Source organism: Harmonia axyridis, chromosome 7 (assembly GCF_914767665.1).
Source record: "Harmonia axyridis chromosome 7, icHarAxyr1.1, whole genome shotgun sequence".
Classification (NCBI taxonomy): Eukaryota; Metazoa; Arthropoda; class Insecta; order Coleoptera; family Coccinellidae; genus Harmonia; species Harmonia axyridis.
In genome coordinates this window covers 25,087,902-25,106,121 of record NC_059507.1, presented here as the reverse complement: position 1 = coordinate 25,106,121, position 18,220 = coordinate 25,087,902, and the positions used below count along the sequence as shown (strand labels likewise).

The following is an 18,220-nucleotide window of genomic DNA, read 5'->3' as shown; positions in this document are numbered from 1 at the left end:
AGAGGCGCCAATAAAATTGGATCCTTCATCAGCATTCACTGGACCTCTACGACTGATAAATCTCTTTAAAGCACCTAAAAAGGTGTCAGTTGTTAAGTCAGAAGCTAATTTTAAATTAATACATTTTGTTGCTAGGCATATGAATAGACATACTTTGTGTTTTGACTCCTTTATGTCTAGTTAAAGAGATCTTGAAGGGTTCCACATAATCAACACCAACAATGTTAATTTTGTTGATATGCTTTCTACTTCTTGAGATAACTTTCAAGACAAATAAAACAAAATAGAGATACACTCGTCATTTTTCATTTTTTCCAAATAAAATTTCTTACTTTCTACTATAGTTTAGCTGTTAATATTATACAGTATTGTGTAGGTTCAAATTCATCACAGAACGACAAAAATTATTTTATTCATATTCAGTATATAAAAATGTATTACATATACTCATTTTCAAAAAAAAAAAAAAAATCGTCCCATTCTCCATGACATTACCAAACGGTAGGAATACAACAAGCAACATTTTTTCTTTCTTTCTTCGCATTTCAAAATTTTTGGTTTATATTTTTAAACACTCATAAAAAATATAAATTTCTTTTTTACTCCATTGACATTTGTCCAATTATCAAAAATAAAAAACATGTCATATCCTAATGAATGAATACAATAGTATATTTTATTAACAAGAAGGGTAAGCATGTGTCACCGATCGAAGAAAATTTTTTAAACAACTTATCATTATTATCTGAGGTCGGTAATTCTTAACGTTTGTAATGCTTCTTGTGTTTTTTGCACGATCCCATTATTTTTTCTCGAATTAAATATAATAATGTCCATCTGATTACTGCGAAGTCAAATGTTACATTTATATTTATATAGAAGTGATATCAATTTCTGCTACAATAATTGTAGTACCAATTCTACTAATATGTTCACGAGACATAACCCTATAGGATTGTACAATTAACGTTTATAGTCGATATATCTAAATTACATAATTGTGTTAATGAATCCTTATATCAAAAATTCCTTATCTTCCACTTTTGTGGAACCATATAAATTATTATGGGATGTCGGTAAGTAATAAAACCATCGGGCTATTTACTTAGTGACAATTTTGGCTTGAAATCAATTGATGGATGAGTGATCCAGAAGGCTGGATCGTGCAAAAATGCATTTAAAAATCCAAAAACCAATATAACAGAATCAAATATAAACCAAAGCATATCTCGTTCAGTACATAACTCTTATTTTAATTTCATTGACTAGCTAGATATTCGTGATGGTACAATTACACCAAAAAAATGTTTTGATAAAAACGATTTCAGAAGGAAGGCATTCATTTTATCGCCAACCAAATGTGTGGTATTGGAATTGCTGTCTTTCAATAAATAGAGGTATTATAATACAAATAAATTAAAATTTTCGGGTTTTCTCAACTCTTTAGGGTTCGAGGCATTCTAGATAGGTTTTGTGGCAGTTGTCTCCTGCTCTCCCTCTTCTACCGGCTTCATATAACACACTGAAACCTGATGCACTTGTTCTATCGATCATGTAGCTGGCAGCATAGCTGGAAATAGACAAATTGCATATTATTTCATATACATTTTTTTTTAGCAACCTTAAATATTTACGAAGCCCGGGGAGGTACAATGGACTAGTTTAGTGATGTTGATAATACTATATTTGATACAATAGAATCAAAATATAGAGCAAAACTGATAAATTAGTGAAAAAATTTTGAAAATCCATCAATAAATGACTGAGAAATAGATTATTTAAATTTACGTATTTTAGCGTCTTTGGTCTGTGACGTCACGGCTCTTGCCCGTGATCGCTACACCATAAATTACGTTTAAATAATTAGCCGCGCCAAGGCTCTCGCGCCGTTTGTAGTTGTATAGTGTAGTTTTAACTTGAGTTTTGTTTTTATGTCACCATAATGGAAGAAGGCTTCGTGAAAGGACAAAGTGACAATTTGCCTAAAATAGATATATTCGCAGTGATGGAGTTTTTTTCTTCGAATCCATCTTATGTCAGTGCAGAAATAAAAGGAGTTAAACTTTTCGAGTAAGTATCTACTTTTGAGTTTGCTTCATCATAGTTCAACTTATAACGATGATTTATTTAAAAAACGTTTCATAAACAGTTTGTAGTTGAGTACTGGTTGTTGAAGTCTATCAATGGCAAAACATATTTATGTGAGGAGTAAAAAGAGAAAAACGTAATTTATATGTATGTATATAGTAAGTTATTTCAGCCATCGTGTAACGAACAAAACACGACACGAACGGCACAAGTGATTGTACACCAATGAATTCGTAAGCACTCTGCGAATACCAGTCGTCTAGTGTGTGACGTCACGCCACTTACACGTACTATGAAATTATTCTTCCAAGCGCAACTTCAAAGTCCCATAACTTTTTCATTTCTAGAGATATTTCAATGATTCTTCCACATTTTTGTTTCATTTTACTTAAATTTTTAGAATTGATCCTTAACAAAAAAAATGAAAACTAGTCCATTGTTTTATTTATTAATTAAATAATACTTGTTGATGTTTATACTTTATATTCAAGATCTCGGAGTTTCAACATTGCGGTCGTTACTGCGACATAACCTCACATGCTCTACGTCTAAGATTCCTAGTGTCAACTTATACCTAGACTTTTAGATAAAACGGGAGATTCATGCCTACTTGATTTTGAGAGATCGCTAAAGTGTTTCAAATGGCGCATACAACGTTAATCGTAAACTATAACCACACTACGCAAGGTATTTGTGGTTAATCTAAATAAATCTGAAATTCTAGTGCGTTAGGGCTGCACGCTCCCCCCTAAAATACCAACAATTCATAGAAAGAAATATAGACAGAATTTCTTGGGGGTCGCTTCTCAAAGATAACCATATAATTCGAATATTATCCCCACCAAATAGTAGTTCAGTAGTTGAACACTTCGTACAAAGAGAATTCCTAAAGCCGACGAAGTTGATGCCGAAGGGTTGCTAGGTGATGAAAAATATGCACCTATGCTACTCGCAAGAGATTCCGGTGTGTCCGTGAAGTTAGCAAACACTTTTTCGAAAATGAAGATTTTTTTTTGCATTCGTCAGTAACTCATTAGTAACTATTTGTAGGACAAAAATTTTCGTTTGTAACTCAAGGATACTGGTAGAGAAATATCGAATTCCGCTAGGTTGCCACCTTCACGCTTATTTTCGGTTTTTCAGATTAAAAAAAAAATCAGTTTGAAAGTCCATCATTAGAAACTGTTTCTAACACAAAAAATTTGTTTGTAAATTAACCAATAATGAAAAAATATCACTCCTGATATGCGAAGTTAGCTGCTATCTTCGCATAACTAAATACTTCAATTTTTTCTCAAAAACCTTCACTTTCCACAAAATTCTACCTATATAATTATTTTAAATACTTAAATTATTTTTAGTAATTTCCTATTTTTATCGGCTTTTTTTTACTATAGGCAATTTCAATAACAAACTCATCATAAATACCATATATTATCTATGTTGGGGACTCCCAAATATAATCCTGCTGGGAGCCTCCCAATTTTGCGATTCACCACTGAGTGTGAGTAATGAATAAGAGTGCGTACTGGACTTAATGTTATGTAGCAGATCATCTGCGACAGCAATTTATGATACCTAGTCCAATAAATACGTAGAAATATGGTTATAAACATCGTCTGTAATATGCATACTATGTAATCTAGTTTTTCATGATACTCACTTTCCTAAATGACAGAAGAGTGAGGATCGTCCTATATCCATAGCACATTCTCTGTTAGCCTCGCAGATGGTCTTTTGTTGACACGGGATACTCAAAGAGTTCACAGATTTAACGTATCCTTTCATCATGGTTATACCGGCTACTGCTGCTTCACTCATAGAATCTCTTCTACCGATGTTCCTAGCCATTATGGATCTATGTGAGAATGAGGTTTTCAGCGCATTGAGTAGGGTCATCAGAATGTTAACGAACTGAAAATAATTATTAAATCTGAAGAAAAAATGAAATTGAAGAGAAGATAAAGAAAATGACAAAACTAATGCTATACATACTCATATTGAAAAGTAAAAATAGTTTGTTACAATGATTGCCTCTTTGTGTTCATTTAATAACTAAAGGGTATTTTCTCATATGTAAATAACTGTTTTACTATAGAATTGAAGTACAAATTACATTTTTTTTGTCCTCGCTCAATAAAACGGGAGAGCTTTACCTTAAAATTAATTTTTAATTAATTATATACATACCTCACCAGCTTGTTTAGCGATATTGTTGACCTGTTGTGGGTCCCTGCCTCCCAAAACTGCGGTTAGCACTCCAGCCAGAATACCCTGTGCAATGCAAGCATCTACTAGTGCTATTATTCCTTCTTTATATACAATAATAATGCTACTAAGCCAAAGCATCATGAAATATTTCGGATAACTATCATAATTGAACGAATGCAATGAAATAGTTCATGACTATTTCTCAAGAGATCAAAATTGGAGAAGAATCTTATAGAGGAAGTATTAAAATACAACGAAAACTACAAAAAATTTTCAGTACATGAATGTAAATCATATTTAGGATTTTCCTCATATTATATATACATATATTTAGATATTTGGTTCAATGTTATTTACCTGCTTTCTAATAGTGACTATGGTTTTCTTTATTTGGATGTATCAGGTTTTTAATGATGATGTTTGTTTCATACAAGAATATTTAATTAGAGATTTCGGAGGGTCTCTCCTTCTTCAGTAAGAAAAAAAATAAAAATTTGATAGTTCACAACTATCAAGCTTTTCTTTTTTGGACTCGAAGTAAGTTTGAAATATTTAGATTTTCATTGGTTAGTTAAGAAGTCATCACTAAATACATCCATAATAAAACATAGCACTGTATAATATGAACACATGCCAAAAAAAAATCTTTGATTTTTATTCAGCATATCTCAATTTCAAATGACATTTCAATTTCAAATAACATGGAGAAATCAACAGAAGGTTATTATTATATTTACAATTTAGTTACCAAAGCCCATAGGACCCAAGACAAATAGCTAGATAGCGAAGACCAAATTAATATATCATTATATATGTATTATAATATCATTATTTTTTCAAAATTTTTTAAAGATTTGGCGAATGAAATTTGGTTAATTCATCCCAATTCTCTTCTGGAATTTACTTTGTGGAGGAGTACTTTGAATGATGAATAATAAACCAAACAAGAGAAATTGTAATATTGTAAAATTTTCACTGTAGAAAAACTCGAGAAAAGTAGGTACCTATATTGTAATTACATGGAGAAACGTCAAGATAAACTATTTTGTTCACATTTATCTACATACATTGTTGATATTGGCAGGTTTAGGCTAACTAGATATTCGCTGAATCCAATTTTCCCGAAAGACTTAGTTCCGATAATGTATGTACTAAAACTCTCAAATCAATGAAACTAATGGTAATAAATCAGATAAAAACTTCTTACTAACCTGCATTGGTGATCCACCATTATCTACTTTATCAATGCCCTCGGAGGTAGCACCTCCACCCAAAATAGCAGTTAGAATTTTGAGACCAGCAGCCAAGAGGTTTGCCCAAGGGGAGGGTGCAATGCTGTTATCATCCAAACCATCGGATTTATTCGGACCAGTCGCTGTACCAGGATTGAAAATCATCTGCATTACCATGCCTGTAAGAGGGGAACTGTTGATAAGACCTTTACCAACAGAAATATAATTTAAAATGGCATATTTTGTATTACGGAATAAAACGCTATGGTTAAGTATTTCCAATATTGGACCTGACAAATAATAATAAATATAAATCAATATCATACATTTTCAGTATTTGATCATGGATTTAACAAAACAAAATCGATCGATCAATTTCATTTTGAAATCCACTGAAAAATAAACTGAATTCGACATTTGTGACAACTGTGAAAAATGAACTACTTGCATCGAAATGATTCTCACCATTTAATGAATTATCAACAAAACATAATGCATTGAAATAATTAGATACAGTAAGAATATAATATGCTCTCTAAGAACTGCGTCCTCAACAGGATGACTCAAATCTTCCTTATTATAAATTCTGGATCTATTAATATTCTCATCGATCTTGCGGCTTTAGATTTTTATTTGTAGGATTTTATATCTGAATGCGCATGATCACATTTTCTTCTCCACAGATTTATTCAAAAATTTAAATCCTTTTGACTTTATCAGTTTCGGCAGCGATAGCGAAATGGTCATTTTCGAAATTAAAATTAAAACTCGAAGGTATATATAGATTGTTATTTCATAAAAGAAGTACTCAGTTAAATAAGAATGTCAAAGTCACTGCACAATTATTATGTAGAGGCAATTTTTCATTTACCATCATTTAAATTTGAATTTGAGTCACCAAGAGTAAAACCAAGATGGGGCGCAATCAGGGCCGGCGCGAGCAATTTTGGCGCCTAAAGCAAAGCATTTTTGGAGCCCCTACTGAAAAAGTATCATTATTTTCAATACGGACCTGCATTTTTTATGACACTTTTCGAAATAACTTTTAACGCTGAATTCAACGATATATCATACGATGTCATTCAAAGTTGATTTTCAGGTGATTTTGACCTTTATCCAAATTTCTTTGGGTCGGATCTGTATTACATTTAGGTACTTTTAGTTTAATTTACAAAACGCAATACATTTCGATAAGAAAATCAACTAACTCATCTTGAACTAAATGGATCATATATTAGAATCAAAGCAAGAAACAAGTAAAAATTATTAACATATTTCAGTTCATACTAATTAAACGGAACTATCATTTAATAAAAAATAATTCCAATTTTTATTCGAAAGTAACTACCTGAATGAAAATTAATGATATCTCAAAAATAAAATTTATGATACTACGAACCCGAGATTCTTCGCGAGAAGATTGAGAATGTATTGGAAGGTATTCAAGGGGATGAAATAAGCAAATGTATAAGAAGTATGGGTTCCAGAACCTTAAAGTGCATTTTACAAAATGATGGGCATTTCGAACAATTACTTCATTAATTTTCATTTACTTCCGAAAAATCATTTGATTTTTCTTTGATTAAATGATAGCTCCGTTTAATTAGTATGAACTGAAATATGTAAATAATTTTTACTTGTTTCTTGCTTTGGTTCTAATATGTTCCATTTAGTTCAAGATGAGTTAGTTGATTTTCTTATCGAAATGTATTGCATGTTGTTAATTAAACTAAAAGTACCTGAATGTAATACAGATCCGACCCAAAGAAATTTGGATAAAGGTCAAAACCACCTGAAAATCAACTTTGAATGACATCGTATGATATATCGTTGAATTCAGCTTCAAAAGTTATTTCGAAAAGTGTCATAAAATATGCAGGTCCGTATTGAAAATAATGAGGTTGAGGGTGGCCCAGGGAGTACGAAACGTTGGATACGAAATCTGATTACGTCAAATTGAGGATAATTTACTGTCGAATAAAAAATTCCTGTAACATTTTTTGATAATATTTGAAATGAAGTGGGAAAAAAAGAAAAATCAAAATGACAGAATTTACTTTTCCTATGATATCTCAATAACCGGCCCTGATAATCTCGATTTGTTTGAACTGCTTGATAATGCTTCTATGCATGCAACTTTTTGTCCATTTGACCGACCTTCTTACTCTTATGGTTTAAAAGTTACCAATACAATCCCATTGAAAAAGTGGCCACCCTGTATATTCATGAAAGGAGCAGTAAATAACTTGGCAAGAAATCATTATCATGATGCATGATTGACAAAGTCCCTTTGGCAACTGCCAAACTGAAATTCGTATCAAATAAAATTGAAAGTAACCACCTTCATGTTATCGAATTCTCATTGGAATAGTTATTTATAATACAAGTGCAGAAGGCATTGATATTCTTCCACGAGTTCAAAATTCAAAAACGAGCCACGAAGTGGCGAGTTTTGGAATGAACGAGTGGTAGAATGAGCCTTCTGTACGAGTATTATACATTATTTTCTCTAATTCATTGCATTTTTAATGAAATTAATGAAATATTTCCATAAATATCATTTAGTGATTTTTGCATTGAAAAATGTTGGTTGGCAGAACTGATTTCTTTAAGGCAAATTGATGAATTGACAGATAAAGCCGTGGCGGAAAGTTCGGAGTACTAACATATAATAATAAAATATAACCATGAAAACTGTGCGTTTCTGATATATTCTCGCACGATTTTGTTCTACAAGATGTGGAAGAATGAACGGAATGACCACAGAATTAGAGAAATAATTATAGTTGACTGATATCATTCAAGCTCTGAATTTTCAAACGTGCACGAGACTGTAAAATACCCCACTCACTCAACAAACTAGACCAGGAGAATCCTTCTCCTGTACCATCAGAGATCTGGTTCGTTTCTAAATCGTTGCTAAGGTCATCTAAGGCTACTTTCTTGATTGCGTTCGGCTTCTCTGAGAATTTTCTCTCTTGTCTCTGTGATGGTAGTTGCGGAATACCTGATGGTATATTCGAAGGAAGGAGATTGCTGTGGATATCATGTTCGGAAGAAACATGATAGCAGAATATATCTATTGTGGTACTCGAAATTATTAGGGTGAATAGTAACCATCCTCTCGTTTGTTGGTACATCTAGAAAAAATAAATAAATATTAATAAGTTTTGTAGGGAGTGCTTCTTCAAATTATTGAAAGTAAATATAAAATCCAAACTTTTCTTTACTGTTTAAAATGTTTAGTTCAATGAAATTGGATTTTTTGAATACGATTGTAATTCAATTAAAATTCACAAGATTCACTATGATACATCAAAGGATTTCTTAACAGCGAAATTTTTATAACTGAATGAATGTAGTTCAATAGTGAATTTTTCTCTTTCCCTCTATTCTCTTAATGACCTGGTAGCTTGCCCATGTGGTCAAGATCAAATTGGTGGATAGAGTTGAGTCCACCCTAAAAAATCTCAACAATCACAAACTATTTTAACAATTTAAACTTGAAAAACGCTTCAATATTATCTTCAATAAGACTTTCTCAAATTATGGAGCTCCAAAATGGAACGTGAGGAAAAGTAGTCATCTCACCGTGACGACCATTTTGGAACACCCTTGGAAATTTTTAACGGTGTATAAAATCACCGAACACATAATTTTTAAAGCAGAACTGAGGCATTCTCATCTGTGAATGATTTCAACAAAACTCATCAGCAAAGAAGAAATTATTTGAAAACAGTTATGATATTAACGGTAAAGATATGACCCACTTATTGAAACTGTGTGAGCCAAATAGAGATGAGAGTGGACCCAGGTGCCGTATAATTGCGAATAGTCTGGTTTAAATTGAGTTTTTGAAGAAATTCATATCTGGATAGTTTTTGGTTTCCTTGGCAAGTACCAAGTTGATGTCGGATATGTCGTATACAAGTTTTCTTTTGAAGTATTTCATTGTTGGTATTCAAGACATTATTTTCTGAACAAAGTAAATTGGGGTCAAAGGGGTCAAATAACGGAATCTTCACTGTTGCCAAGACAAGGATATTAACTTAATGCGATTCACTCAACGCATTATACACTGTGTCCGTAAAGTATGGAACAAATTCATTTTTAGCTAAACAGACCATTTTAAGAAATAATCCTGACACACGTCGATTTTTTATTTTGATTAACCGTATTTTAAAATAATAATATTATATACAGGGTGAATTACTTTCGAGTAATGAAGTCACCGTCCTTTTTTTTTAATGGAACACCCCCATTTTGTCTCAATTTTCGGATTACTCTAGCTGAGCTGATTCTAAAAATGTATCACATATTGATTCCAATTGGAACAGGGTGGACAAAAATGCAATAGTTTTGTGTGTGCTCATAAAGTAAAGCGTAACATTCTTTATTAGTTAAATTAACAATATTATCAAAAATACTCATTGTCTAGCGGCAATTGGTTTGAATGTAACACCCTGTAGTTTGTTACATTTTCAGATTAATAAAAATGAACTGCTTCCAAACATGTTTGGTACTTGTGGTCTAGCAGACAGAATATGATAGAAATTATTTCTTATCAATTTAAAAACATGTAATGAATGTAACAAACTACAGGGTGTTACATTCAAATCAATCGCCGCTAGACAATAAGTATTTTTGATAATATTGTTAATTTAACGAATGAAGAATGTTACTCGTTACTTTATGAGTACACACATAACTATTGTATTTTTATCCACCCTGTACCAATTGGAATCAACATGTGATACATTTTTGGAATCAGTTCAGCTAGAGAGAATTGAGACAAAATGGGGCTGTTCCATTTAAAAAAATTACGGTGACGTCTTTACTCGAAAGTAATTCACCCTGTATATTAGATTATTATTTTAAAATACGGTAAATCAAAATTAAAAATTGACGTGTTTCAGGATTATTTCTTAAAATGGTCTGTTTAGCTGAAACTGAATTTGTTCCATACTTTTTTTATTTGTTTTCTCGGTAGTTTTCAGTATGTCATATTTATATCATAGATATTCGAAAAGAGTATAAGGTTTAATTGATTTCTCTCATCTTTCTCCTCAAAAAAACACATCGATTTGAAATAATTTTATATCCTTGCTTTATTTTTCTGCACTCATCCGTAGTCATATAAATATTGCTTCCTTCTTTTGAACAATGAATAATCATTGTTCAAAAGAAGTTCTGCTTATTAATCGACGAGCACAATGCATTTCAGTTAGACAATTGAAATTATAGGAAACAACAGAATTGTCACAATTTGTGAAATTTTCTGCTTCGAAAATATCAATGAGTTTTGTAATTCTTAAGAATGCAATTCACGGTTGCCTGATAGTTATGAAGGTACTCATATTGTTTACCTATAACTGTCTTAGGTCAGCGGGGCACCTCAGTGGAATTCAATGTTGTCTTAGTCACGGTTCCCAGTCACCAATTTGTGAAGAACTGTTGTTTCCCCAAAGCGAAAAGTAAATTTCTCGAATTTCAATATTGTTTCTTTCACAAGAATAAAAATGAACGTTTTTCTATTCCTTTTTCTTTTACTTATATTTATTAATGATTTATTTAGATTTCTTAATTGAGATGTATAATTTTTTCAACGTATTCACCCTTTACCATGAAAGATGTGTATTTTGATACTCAATTCATCATGACAATCTATGTATATAGATTCAAAGGCATATAGGTATCTCAAATTTAGATCATTCTATTTTGTGTTTTGTCATTATTTTCCTTCGCTGAATTATTCCTCACACCATCATCCCAATATAGTTCAATGACCAATCTGGCCGTGAAGAGTACCTGTTCACTTCCTCCTTATTGCTATTCAAAACAATTAGTTGATTCCCGTTTGAAAATCGGTGTAGCTGAAGAACCTTAATAATTACTCTTTAAGATCGTTGACCATTTCTTGTCCTAGTATACAATAAATGACCTGGTTCTTCATTCCAAGAGTTTGTCGACACGCAAGCGTCTCATTCACTTCTTGCAAAGAAGCAGATGAGGCTCAATACCGAACTTATTATGAATTTGACCTAAAGAATATATATGCCGATAAAGAATTACTCACTTCATTCAGGATTAATAATATATTTCCAAATTAAATTTCACTCACAAAATATTGGGTAGACTCTGAATAAATAGAAAGATAATGAATAGTCTTATTTTATTGTGTTGAGTAGTAATCCATATTTTTGATTTATATGGAAAATGAGTAATATAGTTGGATTGTTTTGGGACGGATTTTGTCATCGGAATACTGTGCATAACAGGTTAAAACAGGGCTGAATCTTGCCTTTTCCTACCTTATTCATTTGAATGAGGTTCTGAAATTATATTTGTAACTTTTAAAGTTTTGTAGTTATAAAGCAAATAGAGAATACAAAACAAGGGTAGTAGATATATGATGAAGAGACTTAAAGACTGAATTGGAAATGACGTCGATTCATTCAAAAATATCAATTGGATAGACAAAATTCAGTAACGAAGGTCTATATGATTGAAAAAATTGCCATTTTTGACAAACAGAAAATCTTTATGTAATTTTCAGAAGAAGTTTTGTTAAAATGTGTTTGAGCTTTAAATGGACAATTAATAGAAAAGACAATTTCTTGCAACTGTTGTTTCCGATTTTCTTGATGAACTACTTTCAAGTAAGTTGAGTACAGCATATAGCAATTGGGTGGAGCTCCAGCACATATTTTGCTCGTGGTTTTTGAGGAGCTTTAAGAATATTTTCCATGATTGTTGAATTGGACAGACTTTGTTCCCAATATCTTCTAATGCTACAAGCTACACCCTTCAGTTTTTATTTGAAACTTAAATAAAAAAGTTTATGAACAAGATTTGATTCGTCGTTACGAGAACGCTTTCCAATCAGTGTACAGGCAGGAAAATCAAATGTGCAACCAATTCTAGTGTTTAAAAATGATTTTGGTTTCAATTATTTCAATTTCAAAAAGTTATTTTGTTTTCTCAAATAGTATCCACTTTTTTGTTATTCGTTCAAAGTAATGTATTGTTTGCTTCATAATTCGATAAACTGAATCAGTTATCAATTGCTCAAATCAATTCAACTTACTTCTTCACATCGGTTTGTTGAATTCTAATTCGCTTTGGAATAGATAAATACACCAATTTCATCGTCTACTATCGTTATTTTGTATTCTCTCTGTACTTTTACACTTTCAAAACAAAAGTTTCAAACATATTTTTTCGGAATATCATCAATCTTCTCTAGCCTTCTCAAGGTTAAATGAGGATACCTATTTCTCGTTGAAAGCTCGACAGGTTCTACTAACATGTTATTTTCACAGTGAAAAAAATAGATCTATAATTTCGTCATTTGAATATAAATGATTCATTTTATGATATCGATTATTCTACGGTTGGTTATATCAAATCAAATTAAGTTTATTCACACACATATATGCATTTCCCAATTTTTTTTTGAAATAATAAATGAATAATCCCCCTCAAGAGGCGGAGCAATTAACTCAAAGGTGAAATCTATCATTATCATCCGACTAATTTATAAAAATAATTATGAACATAATAAGGCCGAGAAAATGAGGAGAGCAACAAAACTAACAGCGGCACGTAACGAAAAACATTTTTCCTAAGCGAAAAAAACATTAAAGAGGCATTTACAATAAAGGACCAATATGCCCTGTTACTTGTGAATTAATTGAAGAATTTATCTTTTAAGGTCATAAGATCTACTTATGAGACTTATTCAATAATTTTGTCACTAAGTAAAACATTAGTTAATCAAGGAAATCTCAAATGACTCAGAAATTATTAAATTTAGGAGTATCATACTAAAGCACTTTCATTATTTTTTTATAGAATTTTTATAGAATAATTTTCGACACAGTATTTGAAGTTATAATGATAGATATTTCTCGAATTCGAAATTTGCACAACATTCCCACATTTTTCTTCTTTGAAAATGACATGACGATTCACGCTTAAAACAATCAAAATAATGGAAAATGACTGATTATACATATACTCGTCTTTTTTCTGATATTTTAAAAACTATTTCAGCTAATGCAATAGTTCTGAAATAGTTATTTATAATACAAGTGCAGAAGGCATTGGTATTCTTCCACGAGTTCAAAATTCAAAAACGAGCCACGAAGTGGCGAGTTTTGGAATGAACGAGTGGTAGAATGAGCCTTCTGTACGAGTATTATACATTATTTTCTCTAATTCATTGCATTTTCATTGAAATTAATGGAATATTTCCATAAATATAATTTAGTGATTTTTGCATTGAAAAATGTTGGTTGGCAGAACTAATTCCTTTAAGGCAAATTGATGAATTGACAGATAAAGCCGTGGCGGAAAGTTCGGAGTACCAACATAGAATAATAAAATATAACCATGAAAACTGTGCGTTTCTGATATATTCTCGCACGATTTTGTTCTACAAGATGTGGAAGAATGAACGGAATAACCACAGAATTAGAGAAAAGAATAATCCAAAACGGTATAGGTACTCAATTATATCAGAGAAGAAAAAATCTTAGAAATGTCTCTTCATTTCCTGTATAAGCGGAAGTGCTCAGATTGAAAAAATATTTTCTCTTGTTTGAATTGATTCAGAACTATGCCAATGAATCAACTCATTTATATCAATGAATTTAAATATATACTAAGCTTTGTACCTTTGTAGTTTATCGTTAATGAAATGAAAATTTTCAAATGATTTATATTGAACCAGTAGCGGTCATGCTGAATCTAATTTCATTTGAGGAGTGTTGTTTTTTCATTGATTTTTTCTGCTATCAAAAATTCCAATTTTTATTGAAAACCGTATATTATCAAATGGCTATTCCACCTTCACCGAAAAATATTCCGCTTACCTTGCAAAGTATTTTCAACACTATAACGGAACCTACAATCTAACAGGTAATAAAGCACAAAGATATACTTCTTCTCTTGAGGCACTACGTAGAGTGGTTTCTCGAATCCTTGAACTTGGGCTTATATACGGTGACCCACTTACCTCTGCAGACCTGAGGTTTGGTATGGAAGTTGTTGGAAATTCTTGATCACTAGTTAACACATCAAAATTTTCGTTATGATGAATCACAGGTGAATGGATGAGCGATCAGACATAGGGTTTTTCTTATGACGATTAGATGATTTTATTCTTCCATAATAACATTTCAAAAAATTGAAAACATGTACACAGTGGAGGATTAAGACAACTGGGACGCCAAAGGCGAATCTGAAGTCCTCTTGATAAAAATCAAAGATTTTTCAGATACTGCAAAACATGTTCGAATATAAGGATAAAAAGGTTCCTATTCATGCATAATAATCAAAATGAAATGAATTCATCAACATGAAATATTCAAAAAATTTAAAAATATAACTTTGAAACACAATGATCAAAAACACTTTCATCAGATACTAAAAAATTTAAAAGGAAAACTATCGGTAAAGGTAATTCATAAAGAGATTTTTTTCAGTTTTAAATTAGGCAAATTCGACTATCATAGAAAATTTGAACAATTTCTTCAACTAATTCAGATTCGATGAACAATATTGTCAAAACATTGCAGCTATTTGCTTCAGACAAACTATACCTCTGAAAATTTTTTATCCTTTCCAGTAGCGCAAGACATCTTTCACCATTGGCATCACAGATGGGAATACCTCGTTAAAAAATTTCAGGATTCTACATTTGAAAACGTGTGAATTGTAAACCATCATCAAAGAGTTTATAAATCTCTACAGGATCTGTCACATTATTTTCTTTCGTGAATTGACAGAAATGAAAAACTTCATCCTTGAACGAAACTAAGATGCATCTATGCATCTTAAACGAAACTAACGCTGGCACGTAAAGAAAACATTTTTCCTAAGCGAAAAATATCATTAAAGAGGCATTTACTATCAAGGACCAATATGCCCTGTTACTTGTGAATTAATTGAAGAATTTATCTTTAATTTATTTTTTTACACGTGTTTCGGGCTTTTGGCCCTCATCAGTACGGTGAAAAAGTGTTAGATGAACAACACTTTTTCAAGTACTGATGAGGGCAAAAAGCCCGAAACACGTGTCTACGGTTAGCACTTCTTCTGAGGGCATATCCAATTTTTTTTTTCTTTGTTCTATAATTTGACCCTCGATAACCTTCTTCACATATTATCAGGACTAGGTTTTCACGCAGGTAGCTATAGCTTCCTACGTGGTGATGTTGGTTGTTGCCCGAAAACCTATTGGGTCTTCCTGCGGAAACCACAAATGGACGGCTGGCTTCTGTTGTGAACTCCGTTTGTTTGTTGTATTTCTTCAAGTGTTGTTCATCTAACATCTAACACTTTTTCACCGTACTGATGAGGGCCAAAAGCCCGAAACACGTGTCTACGATTAGCAATTCTCCTGAGGGCATATCCAATATTTTTTTCTTAGTTCTATATATACAATATATATAATATATTGTATATATACAATAAGTGTTAGGATAAGCAACACTTGAAAGAAACAACAAACAAACAGAGTCAACAACAGTAGCCAGCAGTCCATTTGTGGTTTCAGCAGGAAGACCCAAAGTTTTTTGGGCAACAACCGACATCACCACGCGGAAAGCTATAGCTTACTGCGTGACATCCGAATCCAGGAATAATAACATGTGGAAAGGATAATGAGGGTAATTGTTCATAAAACAAAGTATAAGGATAAGGACAGTCCCTCTCAGAGAGATATCGTTTTCACTGATATCTCAATAGTTTTTTTTTTACAGAAGCAAATGTTTGTAAAATTTCGCAGCGGAACATTCAACCCCGCTTTGGGGCGAGTTGCTCCACCTTTGAGCCAAATTGTTCCTCTTAGATTCTGATAATATTTTGTTGAAATAATGAAGGTTGTTTTGAATGAACAAAACATTTTCAATAACTTAATAACTAAATTATTTTATGGAGAACTAAACTAAAAAACAACAACAAAATATTGTGTTACTGGTTTGTATGAATTTTTTTATTCAGTTAAAATAAGTCCTTCTTCTTTATGTGCCATATCAGAGTTATTCGACGTTGGCGATCATCATAGCAAAGGCTTCTCGATCTTCTGCCATATGGAAATGTTGACCTGCATTTCGAATGCCTGTCCAGGCTCGGATGTTTCTCAGCTATAAAATCTATAAATCTTATCTAATGTGTAAATATACTCTCAAAATAAAAAACATAACTAGTTTTCCATATAAACTTTTTATTCTAGTTAATTAAGTCTAATCATCAATCAGCAGTCTTTTTTTTATCAATTGTGACTAACTTTGTCAATCTCCATTTTAATTCTTCAGCAATCTTATTCATCAATCTTCTCTTCATCTGACTCGCAATAATCAAGATATACACATAAGAGTGACTTTATCATTTTCATTTAAATATTTGGTAGAAGCCTAATTTTTAAACAAAGTACATTCTCTCCACAATCCAATTATTCCCTTGGTCGAGAATTTTAATTTGAACCATAACAAATTAGGCAGTAGGTACCATTCCAGATCCTTACCGCTGTCACTCTCGGTATCTTGCGTTTTGCTCTTTCCTAATCCTGATATTTTTCTTCACTTTCCTCCTTGCATTTACCATTTACTTTTCATGTTTCTTTGATTTTTCTGCTCCAGTCCTTGTGATGCCTTCATCAGTTTGTCTTTTTTTCTGTCTGTTTTTTAGCCATTCCTTTTTTTCTGGCTTGTATGTTTAAATAGTCGTCTGTCGTAAACATCATTTTCTAGAAGTCAATGTAAGGTCATGCGGAAAATTCAATTTCTCTTGCCACAGTTTTAACAGATTTTCCGTCGTTGGTAACAGCAGGGGAAGCTTGACGTAACAATTGTCCAAGAGGTCTTACCTCTATCTGTCTTGTAGTTTCGCATACTTAGAATAAAAAAAAATGTGTCATGATAATTTTAAATACGATTGAAAGTCGATTTGGTTCAGTTTTTCCGCGGAACAACCAGCCCTGCCAGAAAGGAACATACGACCCTAAATCACTTTAATATACGAACATTCTGGCAAACTAACAAAATCAATTGAAACATTACTAAAGCAATAAGATTCCTTTCTTATGTAACTACAATTTGGGAAATTTACGTATGAATAGGTTCATAATTAACAAAGATAGACCAAATAGTTCAAACATGAAAACTGACACTTACGTGACGTTTCGAGAGCACGTGCACACAACACCGTCACCAGAGTAATAAAAATTACTGCCAAATTGACGCTCCACTTGGTGCTTTAGAAGCATATTTTACATATCTTGCTGAAGAGGGGCTTACTGTCAACCCCTCGAAAACATCAATAATCCCGTTCACTAGAAGAAGGAATCTCGACCTCAGAGCTCTGGTCTTAAATGGTCAGACTCTGCACTTCTCTAGTGAGTGTAAATATCTAGGTGTTATCCTGGACAGTAAACTGAACTGGGGGAAACATATAGATAAGACTCTTTCCAGAGCCACGGCGGCTATGTGGGCATGCAAAAGACTCTTTGGAAAGACATGGGGAGTGAAACCGAAAATGGTACTGTGGTTATACACAGCGGTGGTACGCCCTATTGTCACCTATGCATCTCTAGCATGGTGGACAAAAACCGAGGAGGTCACCACACGCATCAGGTAGCACAAACTGCAAAGGCTGGCATTGCTGTCACAAGAGCTATGCGCACA

The 18,220-nt window shown here is 32.4% G+C and overlaps 1 protein-coding gene and 1 long non-coding RNA gene across 6 annotated transcripts; both read right to left on the bottom strand.

Moving 5' to 3' along the window:
- Positions 1 to 290: 290 nt before the first annotated feature.
- Positions 291 to 14,538, bottom strand: LOC123684577. 4 transcript variants are annotated; one of them, XM_045623872.1, is made up of 6 exons: positions 14,408 to 14,538; positions 8,383 to 8,671; positions 5,511 to 5,737; positions 4,279 to 4,362; positions 3,752 to 4,002; positions 291 to 1,570 (listed from the first exon to the last, which is right to left on the bottom strand). In XM_045623872.1, the coding sequence occupies exons 2-6, from the start codon at positions 8,669 to 8,671 to the stop codon at positions 1,444 to 1,446; spliced, it is 978 nt and encodes a 325-aa protein (XP_045479828.1). In that variant the 5' UTR covers positions 14,408 to 14,538; the 3' UTR covers positions 291 to 1,443. The 4 variants fall into 4 exon arrangements, with proteins under 4 accessions (XP_045479828.1, XP_045479829.1, XP_045479830.1 ...); XM_045623873.1 differs by having other exon boundaries at positions 5,511 to 5,710; XM_045623874.1 differs by lacking the exon at positions 4,279 to 4,362.
- A 1,965-nt stretch (positions 14,539 to 16,503) lies between these two features.
- LOC123684418 lies at positions 16,504 to 17,778 on the bottom strand. Of its 2 annotated transcripts, none has more exons than XR_006748146.1 (2): positions 17,139 to 17,778; positions 16,504 to 16,698 (listed from the first exon to the last, which is right to left on the bottom strand). It is a non-coding gene; the product is annotated as an uncharacterized LOC123684418 (long non-coding RNA). The 2 variants fall into 2 exon arrangements; XR_006748147.1 differs by having other exon boundaries at positions 16,504 to 16,690.
- Between the last annotated feature and the right edge of the window lie 442 nt (positions 17,779 to 18,220).